Source organism: Diprion similis, chromosome 2 (genome assembly GCF_021155765.1).
Source record: "Diprion similis isolate iyDipSimi1 chromosome 2, iyDipSimi1.1, whole genome shotgun sequence".
Classification (NCBI taxonomy): domain Eukaryota; kingdom Metazoa; phylum Arthropoda; class Insecta; order Hymenoptera; family Diprionidae; genus Diprion; species Diprion similis.
In genome coordinates this window covers 17,216,737-17,235,584 of record NC_060106.1, presented here as the reverse complement: position 1 = coordinate 17,235,584, position 18,848 = coordinate 17,216,737, and the positions used below count along the sequence as shown (strand labels likewise).

General features: G+C 42.7%; 2 protein-coding genes across 3 annotated transcripts in view; one reads left to right on the top strand and one right to left on the bottom strand.

The window, feature by feature from the left end:
- Positions 1 to 18,848, top strand: part of LOC124413711 (mediator of RNA polymerase II transcription subunit 20) — an 86,110-nt gene that overhangs the window by 32,445 nt on the left and 34,817 nt on the right. The window lies entirely within an intron of this gene.
- Positions 1 to 18,848, bottom strand: part of LOC124413700 (facilitated trehalose transporter Tret1-2 homolog) — a 58,883-nt gene that overhangs the window by 27,060 nt on the left and 12,975 nt on the right. The window contains exon 1 of one of the 2 annotated variants that reach the window (XM_046894473.1): positions 1,232 to 1,258. The exons of the other annotated variant lie outside the window; for it this stretch is intronic. Within the exon in view, the coding sequence (XP_046750429.1) occupies positions 1,232 to 1,243 (12 nt within the window). The 5' untranslated portion in view covers positions 1,244 to 1,258. Of the gene's footprint in view, positions 1 to 1,231; positions 1,259 to 18,848 lie in introns of those variants that run through there. 2 annotated transcript variants of the gene reach the window in all.

The following is an 18,848-nucleotide window of genomic DNA, read 5'->3' as shown; positions in this document are numbered from 1 at the left end:
GACTGCCATGCACTTCCACGTTTATATATACACGCATGCAGTTCTGTATACACGGAGGATGGGGCATATAAACCTAATCTTAAGTTGAATCAAGGATTAGAACACGCCGCTTCTTTCTAACTCCCCCATTATGTCTGTGTGTAAGTATATGAGTTATTCCATCCGTGGCTACCATGCGATAAGCGCTTATAGACAAACAATTTTAAGCCCCATTCGTATATCTAATAGGACTTGTCTTCACGTGGATTTAGGGGACTGCTGCAATTGTGCAATGAATATTTTTTATTCTTTTTGGACAAAAAATCTGTTCGAATACTGTGTAGCGAGAGGTTTGTGTTTGTTTAGATTTATTGGTTTATTTTTTCAATTCTACTTTTTGAAATATTATTGCCGAAAGAATTTTTCTCTTCATAAATTGTTCGGGAAATATCGAGTCACGAATACGAAATGGTCTCGTAAGCTTGAAACTTAACGCTTGCGAATATTTTCTCTATACAGTGAAACGTTCAGTTATAAATATCTTGAATATATTCCAGTTCGGTTCTTATTTCTTTGTCATCTTATCAAGTACGGTTTTGCGGCTTTGAGCTAAAATTTCCTCTGGTGCAAATAAGGCTCACGTGCTACGTGCATGCAAAGATATATATCGAGGAAACCACAATTCGTTCACGAAATGTCTTATACGTCGTATCCATGCTGTTGATTTCACTTGAGAATTCCATATTTCGAGAAACACGTATTTGTGTGGGAATAAAAAACTAGAATTATCGATCGATAAAAGAACCTTTCAAAAATGGGGAAAATCCGAATCGTAAAATTATTAAACTGTAGAAAGTTCAGGTATAGAAATGCGAAAATACAAAAACATGAAACAATAGAAAGATTAGAACGTAAAATCTCAAAATCTGATTCTACATTATTGATTCGAATTTCGATGACTACATTTTGGCATTCTATATTCTAACTCTTTCGTATTTCTAGTTCTCCATATAATTCTTCGACTTTCTACATTCTCAGATTCTATTCTGGCCCTTTTTTTTTTCATCTTTCTATATTTCCACCTGTACCCATGTATTCATCGTACAGCGAAATGAGACGAACCGTATTTCTGGCCTCCGAATTTCCATCTAGGTAAGTATGTATTCGATTGTACATTGTTAAAAGGCGATTGACTAGGAACAGGGTTAATTCCGAGCCATGACCCAATCACTGCAGATTAAACTATACTCACATGAAAGCACATTTGACGCGAGTCTCCACGTGCTCGCTTATTCGCACTCGACTTTCTTGTCTCCCTCTTCCTCCTCCTTCTCCTCTTTCTTCTCTCCTTCGGGCACGCGCAAGTGTTTACGCCGGCACAATCGTACAATCGTTGCGTCTTATAACGCGTGTATAAATGACAGATGGCTACGATCAGGCGATTCAAAGCTCAGATTGATTGGTCAATCAACGTTCCGTCACACGCGCCGATCTTCACCGTCGAATACAATAATCAAGCAGCTGTAATTCGATTTAACACAACAACGTTGAAAAACCGTCAACGCGACAGTCGAACGATGAAATAAAAATTTTCACTCTCAGAAATTACTCTTTCCTCAATCAATTCACAAAACCGTTCATATCGTACACTTTTCTAATCACACCGACGAAGTGATTCGAGATGACCAAGGTTGTCAGGATACAGAGGAAGGACGATGACGGAAAAAAGAATTGCCCCGTTCGACACGAGATTCCAGACAACAATAAAGAGATTTGCAATTGAAACGCGAGGGTGGTGGAATGACGAAGACTCGGAGCGAAGTAGGAAGGAATTAAGGAAGGGATAAGGATAATACCGAGATTAGCAATTAAGGGAAAAGCCTTAGTCCCAGCGCCTCAATCGAGAGACAGAGACAGAAACAGAATTTGAATCAGGATTGCGACGAACTTGCTCATCGCAGGCTCTCCGGACGACGCGAGGCTGACAGTCTCTGACTAGTCTGCAGTCGGGTGACCATCGCTGCACTGACGGTGGCTTTGCCTCCGAGAGCTCTGCTTATAGGGTTTCGTTCCCGCTCGGCACGTTTAACACCAGCACCCAGTACGGTTCACGGTGCTGTTCACCCATACACCCGCGTACCACGCAGTCACGCAGTCACGCAGTCACGCAGTCACGCACACACGTCCCAGTCCTCGCCTCACAGAGATTATTCTAAAATACCCCGGAGGAGCAGTGGAGGTGGGATGACGACGACGGTCCACGGGCGAGGGGAGCGGGGAAAAGATGCTGGGAGCGAGGAGGGAGGGGAGGGGGGAGGGAAGGGGATGTGAGGAGACGGGATGACCAGGTACTCCTTGCCCAATCGAAACAGACTCACTCGCCCGCTACTCGGACGAAAGATTTTTTTAATCAAACGAGTTATGGACCGTGACCCCCCTCGTCATTTGTCCCCACCCCACCCCACCCCACCCCCCAGCCCTTCGGCCAAGGGCTTGCCCACTAATTTTCGGCGTAAAAAAATTATTTACATATGGATAGCTATGCATTCTCTTCGTAGAGTGGTCAAATGGAAGTTTGCTCAATCTATAGACGGAACTTACTGGAGTTAATCACGTTTTTTTCCTCATTTTTATACACACATGTATATATTCCATTTTTTTTTTTGTATACTGTTCTTTTATATTTGTCGAATCGGAGGCTTGGCTCTTTCGTTGTTTTGTTTTCTTTTTTAACGCCAGTTCAAGTTCTCTTCTTCCTCGAATAGAGTAGGAAAAAAGAGAAAAAAACTAAAGATTTTCTTTCAATCTTTGTGGAGGATTCTTTCAATGGTTTCCTAAAGATTTCTTTTACTAGAACTGATAATTGAGATTAGATTGTATCGAAACTTTGACTTTCCTTCGTCAAGCATTTCGGACAGGTCACAGGTATGTAACGTCTTACCGTGTTTCCAGTGATCACAATTAGTCACACTTAAGATAGCCTGCTATGTTTGGTTTTAATTTACGACCATAGAATATGAAAATCGCTTAGTCATTTCGCTTCGACACAGGAATTAAGTTAGCAGTTTTAAACTCTTCCGGTCGGCAAGGTATTTTCCAAAATCGCATCGAATTCATCTTTTCAAGTAATTATTCGTCGTATTATTCTCAACTCACTTCTTTTTGTTAGAAAAAAAAAAAAAAAAAAAAAAACCCGGCTTAAAATTAAAATCCGATCAAAATTCATGTGTCGTAGAATATTCTTCAATGCGTCAAACACAATGAATCAGTGAAGCTATCAGCCGAAGTTGAAGTGCAAGAAACCCTTCCAACCAGTCACATCACGCCTGGCCACTTGAGTCAAACAGTCATTACTTATCTCGATTTTTCGTAGATTCGATAGTTTCGATATGCTAGCTCCAAGGTTGTAATCCCTTCTTACAGCCTCATCCCTCGTCAGTTTATCCTGCATAGGTTATCACAAGGGGGTGAATTTGACTAGACGTATAATATGATCTACATTATGACTCGACTCGCGGTATGTAATTGCTCGAGTACGGCAATGAATTATATATAAATGCAAATTTCCAAGCTGTGCTAGTCGTGTAAGGTAGTAATTCGGATTCACGTACCGTTACAGAGTAATGGACACCCACGTGGATACGTATGTCTTACCTACGTATAGCACAGGGGCTCGGCTCTGACTTGCATATCTCGAAAATGCGTTCTAATGCCCGATGCAGGCATTTATAGATGACACAGGGAACGCATCTATGAATTTGAATAAACTTCGAAAGCCCTTCTCTCCGAATCAATTCTCATCCGTCAGACCTTCCTTCGCTTAACTTCTGCAGCCTGCACTGCCTCGCGGGTTGACTTCAAGTGACCGTTTTATTGCCGACAATGAAAGTAACCAGACGAGGAGTCACCTTTAGCTAAAAATCTTGGAAAAATTTCCCGCGACATTTTGCGAGCAGATAATATATCGCTGGGAAAATACTGAGGAACTATCTAATCTAGTCGAGAAATGACGATTATAACTGAATCCTTGTAAGAAAAGTATCCCGTCGACAAAAAGAAAAGTGAACTGTCAGATAAGCTAAATACACTCATATTTTGCAAACTCAATTCCTTAAAGACTGTCATTCCGAAGTTGAAAAAGGTGAACTTTTTCCTGCGTTTCGTTACTTTAACGTTACAAAGTAGAAACCGTTTCATTTTACACTTAAGAAATGGCAAAAAGGGATGTAACGAAATATTGATACGAACACTTGCCGAGCGTTGAGCATTCCAAAATGGTCCTTTTCGTCGTCATTAGACTCCATCAAAAAATGATGCGGGATATTTTTGGGTACCATAAAACACCATGAGGGGCGCTTTGACCTCCGCAGGTTGAACGACCAAGGAGCCAATTATCATTCGCTCTAAGTTCATCCATGATTTTGTTTTAATACGTGCCCCAAGAGTCGGAGACGCAATCCTCGGAAATGACCACATCATATTCGTGCGCAGGGTTGAAAAGCAAGTTTAAGAACCGGATATTGTACAAGTGACCAATGCGTACCTATTATAAGTACCTGCATCCTCAAGGAGGACCTACGTGTAAGTCGCCTCCCCCCCCCCCCCCCCCCACACCCCCAGATCGATCCCTATCTAATTTCCTATTAAAGCTGGGACTTCCACCTCAGATCATACTCGGGATTACATTCCTACGAGACATTTTCTTCCATTCTTATTTTTCCTCCTCTCAGCAGCTTATAATCCGGTTGTTAACAACTGCGTGAGAAGATTTTTCAAACTTTATTATAGCCTCGAGTTTGAAAAGAAGGAATTTCTTTATCTTCGTCTACGCATGCTTTTGGTTCTTGATCAGAAAATTGTTTCGGTTAATTTTGTTGAGATTCCTACAGCACTTGACCATGGCAACGTGTAATTGAGAGAAGCTCTTTCATCTCCTAATTTAGCTCTCTCTCTCCCTTTCTTCTCTTTCTCTTCCGTTAGTTCTTTCACGGTTTCCGATTACTCCTGAGGGGTGCACGAGCAGCACGAAGCGGTACAAAGTTGGGAATATTCGGCATGTGGAAAAATACAAGGCTCGGATTGCCTTTCAGGTGGAACCGCCCATCGCACATGCCGAGCCGTCTGTCATTTCGCTCGAGCCAAGCTCCGAAGGGGGATGAAACAGGGGAAGGGGGAGGAGGAGTAAGGCCTGCAAGGTAGTGGCCCCGTAGTTGTATACCTATACAGCACAAAATGGCCCTAAAATGTACTCGTGTCTGGTTTTCGAAGTCTAGCAACCGAGCTGCGGGTGGTCGTTACGTCACGTAGACAGAGATAATTTCGTTTTGGTTTCTTTTTTTCTTCTTTCTCTCTTTCTACACGCGCATGTACCTACATTATAACCGACCGTCGACGCGCTGCAAGTTACATAGACGTCGGCGGTTTTACATGGAAAATCATAAGACTCTCAGCCCCCGAGCTATGGTCCAAACATTTGTTCGTTATACCTTCGTTGCGTACGTATGACGTATTATTTGTCTTAGCAACGGGGCGAGTGTTGGTCTAAAATTCTGCTGAACGTCGTCAGTATTCAGTTTTGCGAATCACGTTCGACGGACCGACTTTGGTACGAAGATTTACAAACTAATTAAGAATTCGTTGTGAATTAGCACGATCGTGTCAGCGTTTGATCGAAGGTTTAGGTTTAAAATATAATTGTCTGTAGTTCTGTCTTCACTTAGTGTAAGTCGTACATAACGGTTAGAATTTCTTTTTTTGTATATTGTTTTTTTCTTCTCGGCTCTCTCTGGTTTTTTCCTCCCTCCCTTCACTTTCTTCCTCTTCTTTTTATTCTTCTTTTTAGACTCATCAATCCGTTTTGTCGAGCCGATAGTGGATGGGGTAAAATAATAAACTCGTAACTTTTGTTTATTCTGAAATCTGGTTTACTTTTAACGATGGTTGATATTGAGGTTTGTGGGTAAAAAAAACTTTCCAGAGATCGGTGGGGAGAAGAAAGACAGCAAGACCGTCTTACGACCCATGAAATCCTCCTCTCGGGTTTCTCATTAACATCAGTCTTGGTATGTGAAATGTCTTTGGAAAAAAAAATTTTACTTCACATCTCCATGTTTAGTTTAATGTCTCTACCCCGCCCTAAACTTTCATGGTGGCGTCGAAAAGTGAGGAGGAGCTTTCAAAATTCCATCAGCTATAACAGACTTTGTTTGTATTCAATTTGTGCACGAGACTTGCCCTATATTCGACAAAAACGTCTCCCCCTTACCCCCCATCCTCTCAAGTGACACGGAATAAGATTCACATTGCGAGAAACGCGTCGAACAAAATTAAGCAGCCTTCGTAACTCAGCTGACAATAGGTTACGTGGTTACAGCTGTACGTATATCGCAAACATGCATATATATTTCGTTTCGCTGCTTGACGTGTTGCGGCAAAGACTGTGACAGCGGTATCCATCATTTTGGCGAAATGATTAAAATTCCACTGGGAGTAGATAATTGACAGCGAGTAATTTCACTCTGCAACCATTCTCTCTCTTTGTCTTTCTCTTTCTCTCTCTCTCTCTCTCTCTCTCTCTCTCTCTCGCGAGTATTGAACTCTACCGAGACGTGTAGGAAACTGTATGGAAATTACTTGGATCTGGAGTGATCAAGCTGTGCAAAGATGCACCCAGTATGTACAAGTTCGATATCTTATCACTATTATATGTAAACGATGCAGGAGGATAAACGGACAAACTCGTCATGTGTTTTACCCGCCACGTGCCCGTTAGTCTATCTCACATTATTCCAGGGGGAATCTAAAAATCCGAGGGCTCGCAGGTTATGGGGGGGGGGGGGGGGGGGGGGGGGGTGTCAACTCATTGTCAGTCGCTTCACGCTGGTTTTCTATATACGATTGGACTGGAAATTCCTATCTTTGGTTATCTAAGTGCAGGTACTTTGACTCGTCAAGTTTGGAATGTGGATTCGACGGGTCTTTCCCTACCGCACCTAAATATCTTGAATGATTTCCGGTAGTTGGATGATCAGGAAAGTAGAGTAAAATGCGTCTGAACATTGTACAGCCTGACTGAAATACGGGTGTAGTTATAACGGCAAGGAGGCTAGAAGCCGTGGATTCCACAGCCGGAAACTGAGAGGGGAGTTAGAATTCAACACTAACAAACACTTTGAAATCCATTCTTTACTTAGACGAGGTAAGTGTTACCGGACAACCCTACGCACGAGAGAGTGCCGAGAGTTATTTTTGAGGAATGAAGAAAAAGAAAAGGGAATGAAAAAGGACGAACGAAAGAATTATGAAAGGAAGAAAGGGCTACAAATACCGTGTATAATACGTTATACACGCTTCTGCGTATAATCTAATGACTGTTTACCACCTTCAAATCATCGCCCAAGAGTCAAGGACCTGAGAAAAGGCTTTGAAATAATATTTGGCTTGACAACTTTGAGGCTGACCTCAGACCATACGACGATGATATGGATCCTGAAGTTCCGAGGGTGCAGGCGACAACGTCGAGGGATACGCTATCTGAAATAGTCACTTACGGTCGACGGCATGGCATGACGGGCTTCAACGTTCATTGAAAGAAGTAATCATCAGATAGATTTTCTGTTTGACTAGCGCATCGGCAGCAGCAAGTTCTCCTAAATTCGCTTGTATTTTCTCAGTATTTGTGTGAAAATGAAATCAAGAATTAAGAAACGATCTCATTCATCTAAAATCTTGCTTCATATTAATTTCAAATTATTAGATACAAGTAGATCTAATTACCCGGTTAATTAAATGCTGACGCATAACTAAACGTGATTTCAAACTAAGTAAAGTAACTAGCTTGATCAAAAAAGATTATTAGAGAGTCAAAGTTTACTTAATGAGTTCCGTCGTTATTACCGTGGTCGAAAGTACATGTACTCGATGAAGACGGACTACTTTGCTTCAAAAATGTATGGATCAAGCTATGCAGCCAAGAGTTGGAATAAACCCAAAAACACTGACGTCAGACTTGCGAGGTTCTCAGCTTGGGCTTCTCACGTCCGTTTTCTCCGACACGGTTTAAACGGCCTTCAATTTTTTTTCCGTATGGCTTGGAGATACGCTGAAGCTAGCTTAAACTTCGATTAACGTTGGAGGAATCCATAAATTGGCAAAGTTCGATGTCCCAGATTTGTAGAACGTCAAGAGGCGCGGAAGGTGTTTTGGCCTTTGTTTTCTCTCGTTACTTTTCCAGGCGTTGTTAATTCCTTTTAACAATCGATGTTCGTTTTTACGACACTTGCAAAACCCGAAGGGCTAGACCTACCCTGGAACTGAATCCGTTGTGCCATGCGTTGCCAAGTCATTTTTCACTCCCAAGCACCACTAGAGGTATTAGATAGCTTTACTGCACTTTTAGTTAACGGTCGGTGTATATACATACAGATAAACCTCTCGGTTCATAACGTGAACGTTACGCTTTGACGCTGTGACGAAGATCTGACAAAAATTATCGCGTGAAGACGAAGTCCAGATATTTCAGAGGTAATGGTTTCACTCAAATGACAGAAGGGAAATAAAATCCGCGGCTTGAAGTTGCAGTCGCGCGTTTTATTCGCGTCGATCATCGTTGAGACGCCGTCCTGGATCGACGGTGCAGTTTTAACGATCCTCATTACTGCAGTCGAGTGTGAGTGAGATGATATAACAGTGAGCACGTGAACGGTTCGACGGTTTCCACTGTGTCGTGCCAGAGATCGTAAACGTTATACACACGATAGGTATCAACCAAGGCGTTCTTGTCCATAGGTATGGTGCACTCGTATCTGATATTTATAAACAATGTCTGGTCTCCGGGACAGCGGACGCAGCTTGAATACTAATGGCGTCCATCGGAAAGGGGTGCGTTGGTCGAATACCGCTGGAAGTCTAAACCGTTGCTTAGAATTGAATGAAGAAATTATTCTCCTTAAATTTATTCCTGCATGGGTAAAAAGATCCGGAGATAAAAGATCATTTCTTACGGTGAACACCTAGGTTTGAAGTAATTGGGTTACGATAGATGAAATTGCTCCTAAAATCTTTAGTGCCAACGCACTCAGCTCCGGCGGCTTCTCCTTTCAAACAAATCACTTTACGATTCCGAGGTTTCAAGAAGAGAGTGAGACCCCTTCAAACAGCGACCGCGTTAAATGCACAAGTTATAGGGCCCCGCCTGTATACCATTCCTAAGTAAGAGTGTCTATTATAGTTACAGGTTCACGAAGGTTCGGTATTCCTGCGTAACTTCACTTTCCACATAGGACATAAATGGCCACGTATTCTATACTGCACACGAAATTTCATTTTTTGGATAAGCAAGTCGCTCGCGGTATCTTTAAATCCAACCTCAATACTCTCGAGGGTTGTGCAATTCGATGACGTCAATCAATGGCGTGAATAAATCGTGTCTCCAAGTTCCACTTCGTACGTCTGATAATGTCGTGTATACGAGATTCTTCAACTTCTTAGAACAATCACCGTCTTATATAATTGGTAAATGCAGACGCCTCGCGCTTTAGTCTCTTGACGTAGAAAAAAAAAAATGGTAGCTTCGCATGTAGGTCGGAACTTGAAAAATATTTCAAATGGAATTTAGCCATTGTTTAGAAAGTTGTTGTTTTTTTTTTCTCTTTGCGCTAGCGTAAAGCACCACGGACACAAATTTTTCAAACTGTCCATTTTGAAATCATCAATTCTAAGTACAAATGTCTTGTTAAAATTCGACTAACTATGATTCATAATTGTGGTATGATTCTTATACCCGTATACGCATTAAATTTGGAAACAGAATGTCTAGCTGAATTTCGTAGTTTTCAAATTCGAAAACGATAACGTGACTCAGATCATGCTGACCTGAGCAAAGTTTACTGAATAACGAACAGACGAACACGCAGAGATTTCATGTCCCGCATGTGTTGAAGTAACTGTGGACATACACCGAAGCCATGCCTCCACACTTACCGGCTATAATTTTAATTTTATGCCCGTCATTGACTCTCGGAGTTCCTTCATGTCGCGTTTTTGTCGGTGTCTATAATATAACATGCGGGGGACTCCCCGCTGCGGTGGAAACGAGCGTGTATGAAGATAAAAATAAGAAGGTGAGAAAAAAACAAATGGATAAAAAAATTGAAATTAAGTTGAAGCCGAGGAAATGAAGAGGAAAAAAGCGAATACAAATAACCGGCAACGGTAAAAAGGGCATTCATTGTTTTCTGATCTTCGCCTTCTGGACCCCGATCCACCGGAAACTCGCGATAGCCCTTCCTGCTGATTACCCTACATTATCGCGGCTGTTTGGTCCCGTTCCCCAAGCGCGTATCTCGGAACTCTGTGAACCCTTCGCACGTTTGGTTGGATCGCTGGCCAAAGAACAAAGAGGAAATTGGAAATGCACGAGCCCATCTATTAACAGAGTGGGTCGAATAATATCTCCGGCAACTCGTCTAATGCTACGTAAAACGAGTTTATGACTGTACCTTCGTTGCGGCATGTGTTGCATGTGTTGGATCAACCGTTATGGTATCTCTGTTTATCCCTTTTTCGGGACATCGCGATAAGGATCGAAAAATGGAAGCTGGAAACGAGCGTGGAGTCAAGATCCGGCGGTATGTTGCTGAGGGTATGCTGTAGACGTAAGACGGAATGAACGAATGGGTTAAAAATATACGTAGGTAAAGGAATGATTGAGACGTCTACACCGGCTCCCTGCTGTTTCAGTTGACTTTTCGTATTATTCTTCGGGTAAACTTGTTCCCAGAAACAGATAAAACAGATGCAACGCGTCCATTTTACCAGGACTCCAGATCCCTCCGATGCGATCCTTACTTCCCACGGCGGGACGCCGTCGCGACTATTCCCTTTTAGGAGGCTGCGCTACGTTCCGTTTGATCACTGCGCTAAATGAAACCACGAAACGCTGACCCCTTCACTCGCATTGATCCTTGTGATCATGCCGGCGAAGATCAGACTGGGTTAATAACAGTAGTTTTCAATCAACGTTCTTACATGTAAATTTATTTGATCTGGATAATCGAACGTGTCTGAGAACATTATAGAAGCGAATTGCAGAAGTACCTCGCGGAGGAAACATTTCGAAGAGAGTCGTAAATTAGGTTCGAAAATAAAATTGAAAAATTATTTGAAATGTTGTAAAAGAGTCGAAAGACTCGGGCCTTTTTGTAAACTACATGCAACGAAAACTAATCATCAGTGCGAGCCAACGATAGAGAAAGATACGAGCTGGAAATCATAAAACCGATTGAAATTTACGTTTTGTATGGATCGGTGACCCAAAAACTCGTAACCTAACTAAGCACCTCACCGATCCACATTATGGTATACCTGCCTCTCTGTATTCTATTAGGAACATCATCGTAAAAGCTAGCTGTATATTTCAACCGGACTGTGCAGCACACGAAACCCTTTAGAGGGAACTTGTGAATAGGCTGATTTTTTGTTTTCTCATTCATTTCTCTGTCTAGATACATAATGCTTCCTCGTTTCTATGGCGCACGCGGCTTCACGGACGCTTATGCAGGAATCCGGTTCAGGTCCTTGGAACCTACCGAATATATTTGCACACGTTACGGCAGTCGGAGATCAAAGTCACGTTGATGTAATCCTGGGAAAATCGAATGAACAATATCTGCTGCATTCACATTTGATAATTGCAACAAGTGAAGACTAGAAAAAGAAACTATGAAATGAAGAACAGTGGTCTCAGGTCTTTTCATTACGAATTGAAATTAACTACCGTCCGATCCTGAGAGTGATAAAATAAACAGTAAAAGGCAGGCGAGGTTTGCAACTAGCACCCATCTGCACCCATCAATTGACGTTGAAAGCATTCCAAAGTCATGAACTCGCTAGTCCCCACTCTGCAATAGAGTTCGATGAAACGTTTATGAATACGCAGTCGTGCATGTACGCACATGCATTATGCTAAGAGGGCGCATCTGCACGTGGTATAGAAGCCTCGATGGAATCGGTGATCAAGATTCGAGGACCGTTTGTTTTATTACTGTACGCATGTAATTCCAAGCAAGTCCAGAGTCAAAGTAAGGCGCGAGCCAGTTTTGCGCTGTTGAAATTGTCCAGCCTCCGGGGCTCTCTGCAGCTCTCATCTTTTCTTGTGTGCGAGATGCTTTTTGTGGCTGCTGCACCCGGTGCAGTGTATCAGTAATCTCTGGGGCCTCATACTCTCCGTCCGACTCGTTTCAGAGTGCAGAATCCGCGTGCAGGCGTGAGCTGGTCGTGTTATATCGGCGCAACCATACGTTCTGAAACTCTGCAAGAGCCCTCAGGCCTGCCTGGGATGCGGTTCCCTTCATGGCACGCAGACCTCTTCTGGAATTCGTGCAAATATCTTTGAGAGCTTTTTTTCTGCTCCTTGGTATCTTCTTCTTCTTCTTCTTCTTCTTTTAACTCCGTCTTTTTCTACTCTCTTTGACAGATTCGCTTCGATCACGCCCAGCGTGACCGAATACATCTCCCAGTCTGTGTGAAATTCTCATTACCAGATTTCACACCATCTCACAACCATGGCGTACGTCTGAAAGAGGGCATTAAAATGTAGCCTCTTAGTCTAATTCATGGACACAATCATAATGGTTGGAACTTCAATATTTGAGCAGAAGTTTGAGAGTATCAACTACGAATATTCAGTTTGAATCTCGATTTTCAACCTTCCAACGCCTGCGAGTTCTTCTAGGCTTTATTTTTTGACCTGCATCTGGTCGGCAGGCCGACCTGCACTCTCTCCTTATGGATATCCCAGACGTGACCGGCGGATGTGGCGCTTCACAAGTCCGGGAAAATCCCGACCCGAAGATTCTTCGAGTTGCCTAACCTTGTGCTCGTTACATAGAGCATTCACGCGCTACTCACACTGGATAAATTTTTTTGAAGATTCTCGGTATTGCAACAGGAACATTCTGTGTAGGATCCTAAACTTCAGTCCTTGTTTGATCGAAAGTTGGCAAAAATATTTTTAGGAAACGCGCAGTTACATCGGTCAGGGTCAAGTTACATCATCGTGACGAGAAAATAATGAATTCCAATATCCAGTTTCCAAGATTCAACACGTAATGTACTTTCGAGGATTCCGAATAGCTGACAAAAAGTCACTCGAGTCCCGATACGACTTAGGAGACCGATTTCAAAGTGTTCAGTTTCGACAAGGTTCCAAATGGTTGAGCAGACTCTCAAATGCAAGCCTACGAAGCACGAGGGCATTCTGTGCGTCTCAAAAACATCGACACGTTCGGAAGTCCATCTCAATTAACTAGTTCGAGTAATTAACGCTCTTCGAATGACACGGTGTGATGAACTCGGGCGTGGTTCCACTCGGGGGTTTTATTACCGTTGAATGAAAATTTCTAGAATATTAAAACGTCTTCTAATCAGGGAGAAAAAAGGAGGAAGCAAACGAACGGATTACCTACCCGTACCTACGCACGTGCAGTTCAATGCAGTGTAAGGAGGCGACAGAAGCGTGAAGCTAAGAGTGTTGAGAAAAGGTTAATAGGTATAAGGCATAGGTATACATATAGGCAGCATGCAGGTAGATATAGTTATTTTAACGAGATTTCATCGGGGCCTAAACTTTCTCCAAGTCAAAAAGTCCGACGGCCGGTTGGTCCGTCGGATGTTTGACTTGTCCTTACAGAAGAGAAGCGTTCGTTCATCCGTCCGTCGTTAGGTCGGTCCACTAGAATTATTAATTGAAGAATGCATTTCCTGACGCTTCGAGTGGACCACGTCGACACTCGGCACGCAACCCTGTTGCAACGGAAGCCGTCGAGCCCGGCGAGGCTTGAATTCAATTTAAGATTCTATGCGGAGGCGAAGATGTCTCTGCTTCAAGGCAGGCAGGCTGGCAGGCTTGTTCACGAGCTCGGGTGACAGCTGCCTCGATTTGTTTGCCAAGCTGTACGCTACAGAAGCGTTTGAAGAACGTCGACGTTGTTGTCGGTAGTCCGTCAGAGCTCTTCGTAATTCCTGAGCTGACGACGCGACGCACAACGATGCCCTTAATGGGAACGACTCCTCTCGGCGAATGGTCCACTCATTTTTTAACCCCATGCCACACGGACGACGACGACGACGACGCGGGACACGTGCCGTGCGTCTTTGTTGTGTTCCTGACACGCGGCAACGGGACCCGTGAAAATTCACCATCGTTAATTCACATTGACGTTCGAATTGCCCAAGGAATTAACATTCGGTTACCATACCTCGGTGGAAGCGGCTAATTACCCATCTTGACACATTCGAGTTTCGGTTTCACGTCGACGCACGCAAATCCACTGGGGCCATCGACCATCCGTGGCCGAGCATTAATCACGGCTGTCGTTAATTCCGATACGTGTGTACGCACATCAAAGAGATGTATTTTTTCTGCTGGAAATTGATTCGCCTCAGGCGCAACGCTCGTATTGCTACAAATAAAAATCCTTCATTCATTCTCACAGGAAGCTGTGTTGATATTTAAATTTCTCGACACTGTACCAGGACTGGATGGATGTATTTTTTCTTCATTTTCACAATCTTTCAAACTGTTTCTCGAGTTATATTATATAATCGTGAAGTGATCATCGTGCTCCTTTTCAAATCACGTCATTACGAATTTCCATCCATCTCAGCCTTTCCAAAGAACGAACGTGCATCCTGACACTCCTAAGATTGGAAGCTGCGAGGTACAAGGATGATAAATAATCTACTAAATGTCATAAAAGGCGGGTGTTGTTAAGCGGAATTGGTTACAACGAGAACGGGAAAGAAGTTTCATTCAGAGTTAGAGCAACACAGCCATTATGCTAAATGCCTTCAATTAACTCGAGGGTTCTCAACCGGCCGACATTCGTTCCTCGACCTTATCTCCCGAGCGAACAGCTTCTTCCTCGTAATATCTAGCCCATTTCATCACGAGTAATTCACACGCGCGAATAACGATGGTACTCGGGAATTGGGAACCGTTTATTCTAATTGACACACACACACACACACCGAGAAAAAAGTAAAACGAGTGGTTTGTTTCTCACGCCTAAACTTCGACCGAAAAGGTCTTCCTCAAGAGTTCGGAGACTCGACGTCATCTTAAAATTTCTTTCACATCGTTGCATGCTTTTGACGGTAACGATTCATCGGACATTCTGAATCGGTAATTACAGCTTTTAAATTACAGCTGTTCACAGTTCACACGATTCAACGTTTCGGCGTGACGCATAATTGTCTATATATACACTCGTAGACGGATATTATTCCGATGTTTTTCCTCTTTCCTTCCATAATCTTCCGAGGACCGAGAGGCCTTTCCTTGTCCCTGACCATCACCCAGGAAATAAATCACTCGGTGTTTATTTGTTTTTGCAATAAATATACCACTGCCAAGCTGTGTCGAGCGAACTTGTAATCGTTGCGCCGAAAGATCGACCCACAGACCCTCGTCCTTTTTCCATGCGGGGGTTTAGCGCCAAAAAAGATCTGTTTTGCGTCAAGCGCTAAATAAATATAAATCGGTCGGTGAAGATTCATGGAAGTCGTAAAAATTTGTAAACTCCTAGCAGCAGCGTTACAAAAGTATATACATATCCATGCATGTGTCTGTATATCGCCACCAAGTGCCGGTCGAAAGTAGGTATTTCTCTTATTCTGTTCTGTTGTTGTTTTTTTTTTTTGCTCTACCCCCCCCCCCCCCCTTCCGTTTTTTTTTACGAGGGATTCTCTCTCTTTCAACAGCTTTTAAGAAACCGTAAAAAAAAATCCGTTCCGCTCGAATTACGCGCGTTTACGGTTCCGTGAAGAGCCGAACACTCTTGACTCCTTGGAGAGTTAGGACGTCCTTTCTGTTTACCCAATCCTTCTACATAAATCGAAGGGTAACTCCGATATTGCAAGAAAAATACGAAACCTGTGCTATGCATGATGGAGTGCAGCGGAACGAAAAACTGAAGGGATTTCCAACCCCCTCTTGACATTCGAACGTTAGATACGTACTTTTTGGTTTTGTATGCGTGCCTATAAAGCACGGTTATATTTTAATACAAAAGCAATTCCGAGGCTACATTATTCCAGCCCCTTATCTCGGGGGTTGAAATAAATTTGAGGAGTGGCCCTTAAGGGTGAATTTATCAGACCTTCAACCCTCCGGGTAAATAAGTACCTATACATCAAAATATATTATATCTCATTCTGGTCTTTGGCTTGAGTTGTCGAAAACTTTCGCTCTCAATATTTATAGGCGTCGTCGTTATATTACACTTATAAACGAGCAAAAAATTCTTAATTATAGCTTTTGCGATAATCCCTGAACCCCGTGTTCGCGGTATTCGTGCGGTGATAGGATAGGATGTATACCAGATTCCCCGGGGAATCGTGCTCCCTGGTGTACTGCCGCTAATTTCTACCAGCGTATCACTTCCTCATTGGATTTTATAGCACGGCATATAACCAGGGTGAAGCCGGTTACCTGTGGGTGCATCCACCGCTGCAATTACGATACGCTGGTAATGCCTGCCCTTTGCGCTACATTCAGAATGAATAACAGGAACCTTCGAACGAGATACAGTTTAGTTATACAGACGCTGTGGGCACAGAAACGGGCTTCGCCAGTGAGGCCCAGATAAGTCTCTCAGGGTTGGCCGTGGTTTATTGCCTAGGAGCGTTTACTCTCCCGGCTATCGGACCGTTGTCCAGCTCTAATCTTGAAACGATAATTATTGCGCTCGAGAGAGAAAAGGAAAAGGAAAAGGAAAAGGAGAAGGAGAGGAGGAGAAGAAGAAAGAGAAAGAGAGAGAGAGAGAGAGAGATTTACGAGCGTCTTTAATTGATTAAAATTAAGAAGCATCTTCTTGCGCGCTTCGCTGCAGGCCTCGTAATCGACGGCTCGAACTTTTTGTCCGTATAATTTGTGCGGTGTATACGTCATACGGTTCGTACACAATTCCGCTATCGAGGGATGTTGGACCCGAAGAAGCTCTCGTGATCCCAACGATGATAACGTAATGATCATTAACCGGCTGATATGAGTCGTTACGTGACGCTTTCGATTCGTGGGTAATAAAAAATTACGCTTATTACGATACGGACTAATGATCGTTATTTTATGATCGTGTCACTTCTATCGTTGCAAGTCGATTATGCAATATACCTACGAGCCTGCAATTTTTTTCACTCATTTTACATTCGTTATGCTTAAAAAAAAAAAAAAATCCATCGTTTAAATTTTATATTTTCGATAATGTTTTATTCACTTTTTCGTCAGTATTAAATAACTGATATATTATGTACACATACTGAGAAAAGTTTAATCCCTTCGGTATAACTCGTCCTTGCAATTCAATCCTTGGATAAATTGCCATCGCTTGTCATCAGAGGACCACGAACTAAACTCTTGCGAGTTACTGTCCACCAGGAAAAAATTTTTTATCAATGACATGATGCACCGTGACTCAGGCTTGCTATACATATCGAGATATTTACCGGCGCGTAAACTCCCGACCGCAACTGACTATTCGCTACGCTACGTCATCATCCTTTTTAGCCGTTTCATTTTTTTCGCAATTTTACAGATTATACGTATTATCTTACTTATTGAATATCGGTCAAATATATCCATAATTTGCTCCGCACCTACAATACATACCCAGAATAAATAATCTACAAACCATTATGGTGATGTCGCTACATTTACGATTAAGATTAGATCCAAATCTAATCTTGCTTGGATAAAACAATTACAATTTATCCATCTTGTCTCTCGTACCTGTAATCCCCGCAACTACAATTAGCGACTTACAAAGGTTCTTCAGAAATTATTACTTATACGATCATAAAATTTTATCCTCTCTCTTCTCCTTAATTCCGTTCGACTCAGCCTGAATCTATATCCGAGAAACTATACGCTATTCGTGCAAAATACTATACGTGAAGTTGGAAGTTGGAATTCAGGGTTCATCCTCTCGCTTTTCACTACATCTTCTCGGCGTGGAAAGAATTTTTCAATTTCGCTAGGGCAAGGGCGAGAGCCCGTACCTACTACCTTCACTCGTTCGTCCGACAGCTGAGAATGACTGAGACTGATTTAAACTCAGGCCGCAGGCGGGACACCCACGATTTTGTACCGCAACGGCCCTCAACTATACTAATCACTGTAATTCTTGGCGCCCTGGGCCTTAACAGCCGGGAGATAAGCGCCAAAGTCGACCAATACCATCGCTTATTTAAACAAATTGACCAATCAGATCCCGGCTTAGAACCCCCAGATTATCGCCGTGGGTGGCGATTGTCGAATTAGCTTGCTATTTACGATCGACTTATCATTACTACTTTTTCTATATCTCGTTCGGGGCTCGTATGCCTGGCACTCCTCGAGAAAATCTGGCTACATCAATACACCTAGTTTTATAGTTGTGATAAATAATTTTATAGGGGAATAAAGTATAATAATCTTACGCCTTTTTTTATACTCACTCACACCATTCATACAGTTTTTTAATTTTTAATCAGCGCCGTTGTAGGCGGATAAAGTTTCCAACGAATATATTGTCACGGATCATTAAGACGTCGATGAAGATTTTGCTCTTAATACAGACTATCCTCACGCTTTTTTCCGCTACTTTACTCCATTACAACGGCCAAGGCTCGAGAAACACTCGAGACGAAACGCGCGGGAAGCCGGATTGAATTTAATATAATTTCGTAAAGACGAGGTAGAGGATTTTCAGAGGATCGTAGTCTGCCGGCAGCCAACCGACTTGACGGCCGAGGAAACTCGTTAGTATGAAATTGGGTCACCCTTGTGATTTTGTCAATGTGTTGAAATTAATTAAAACAATTTCCGCAGA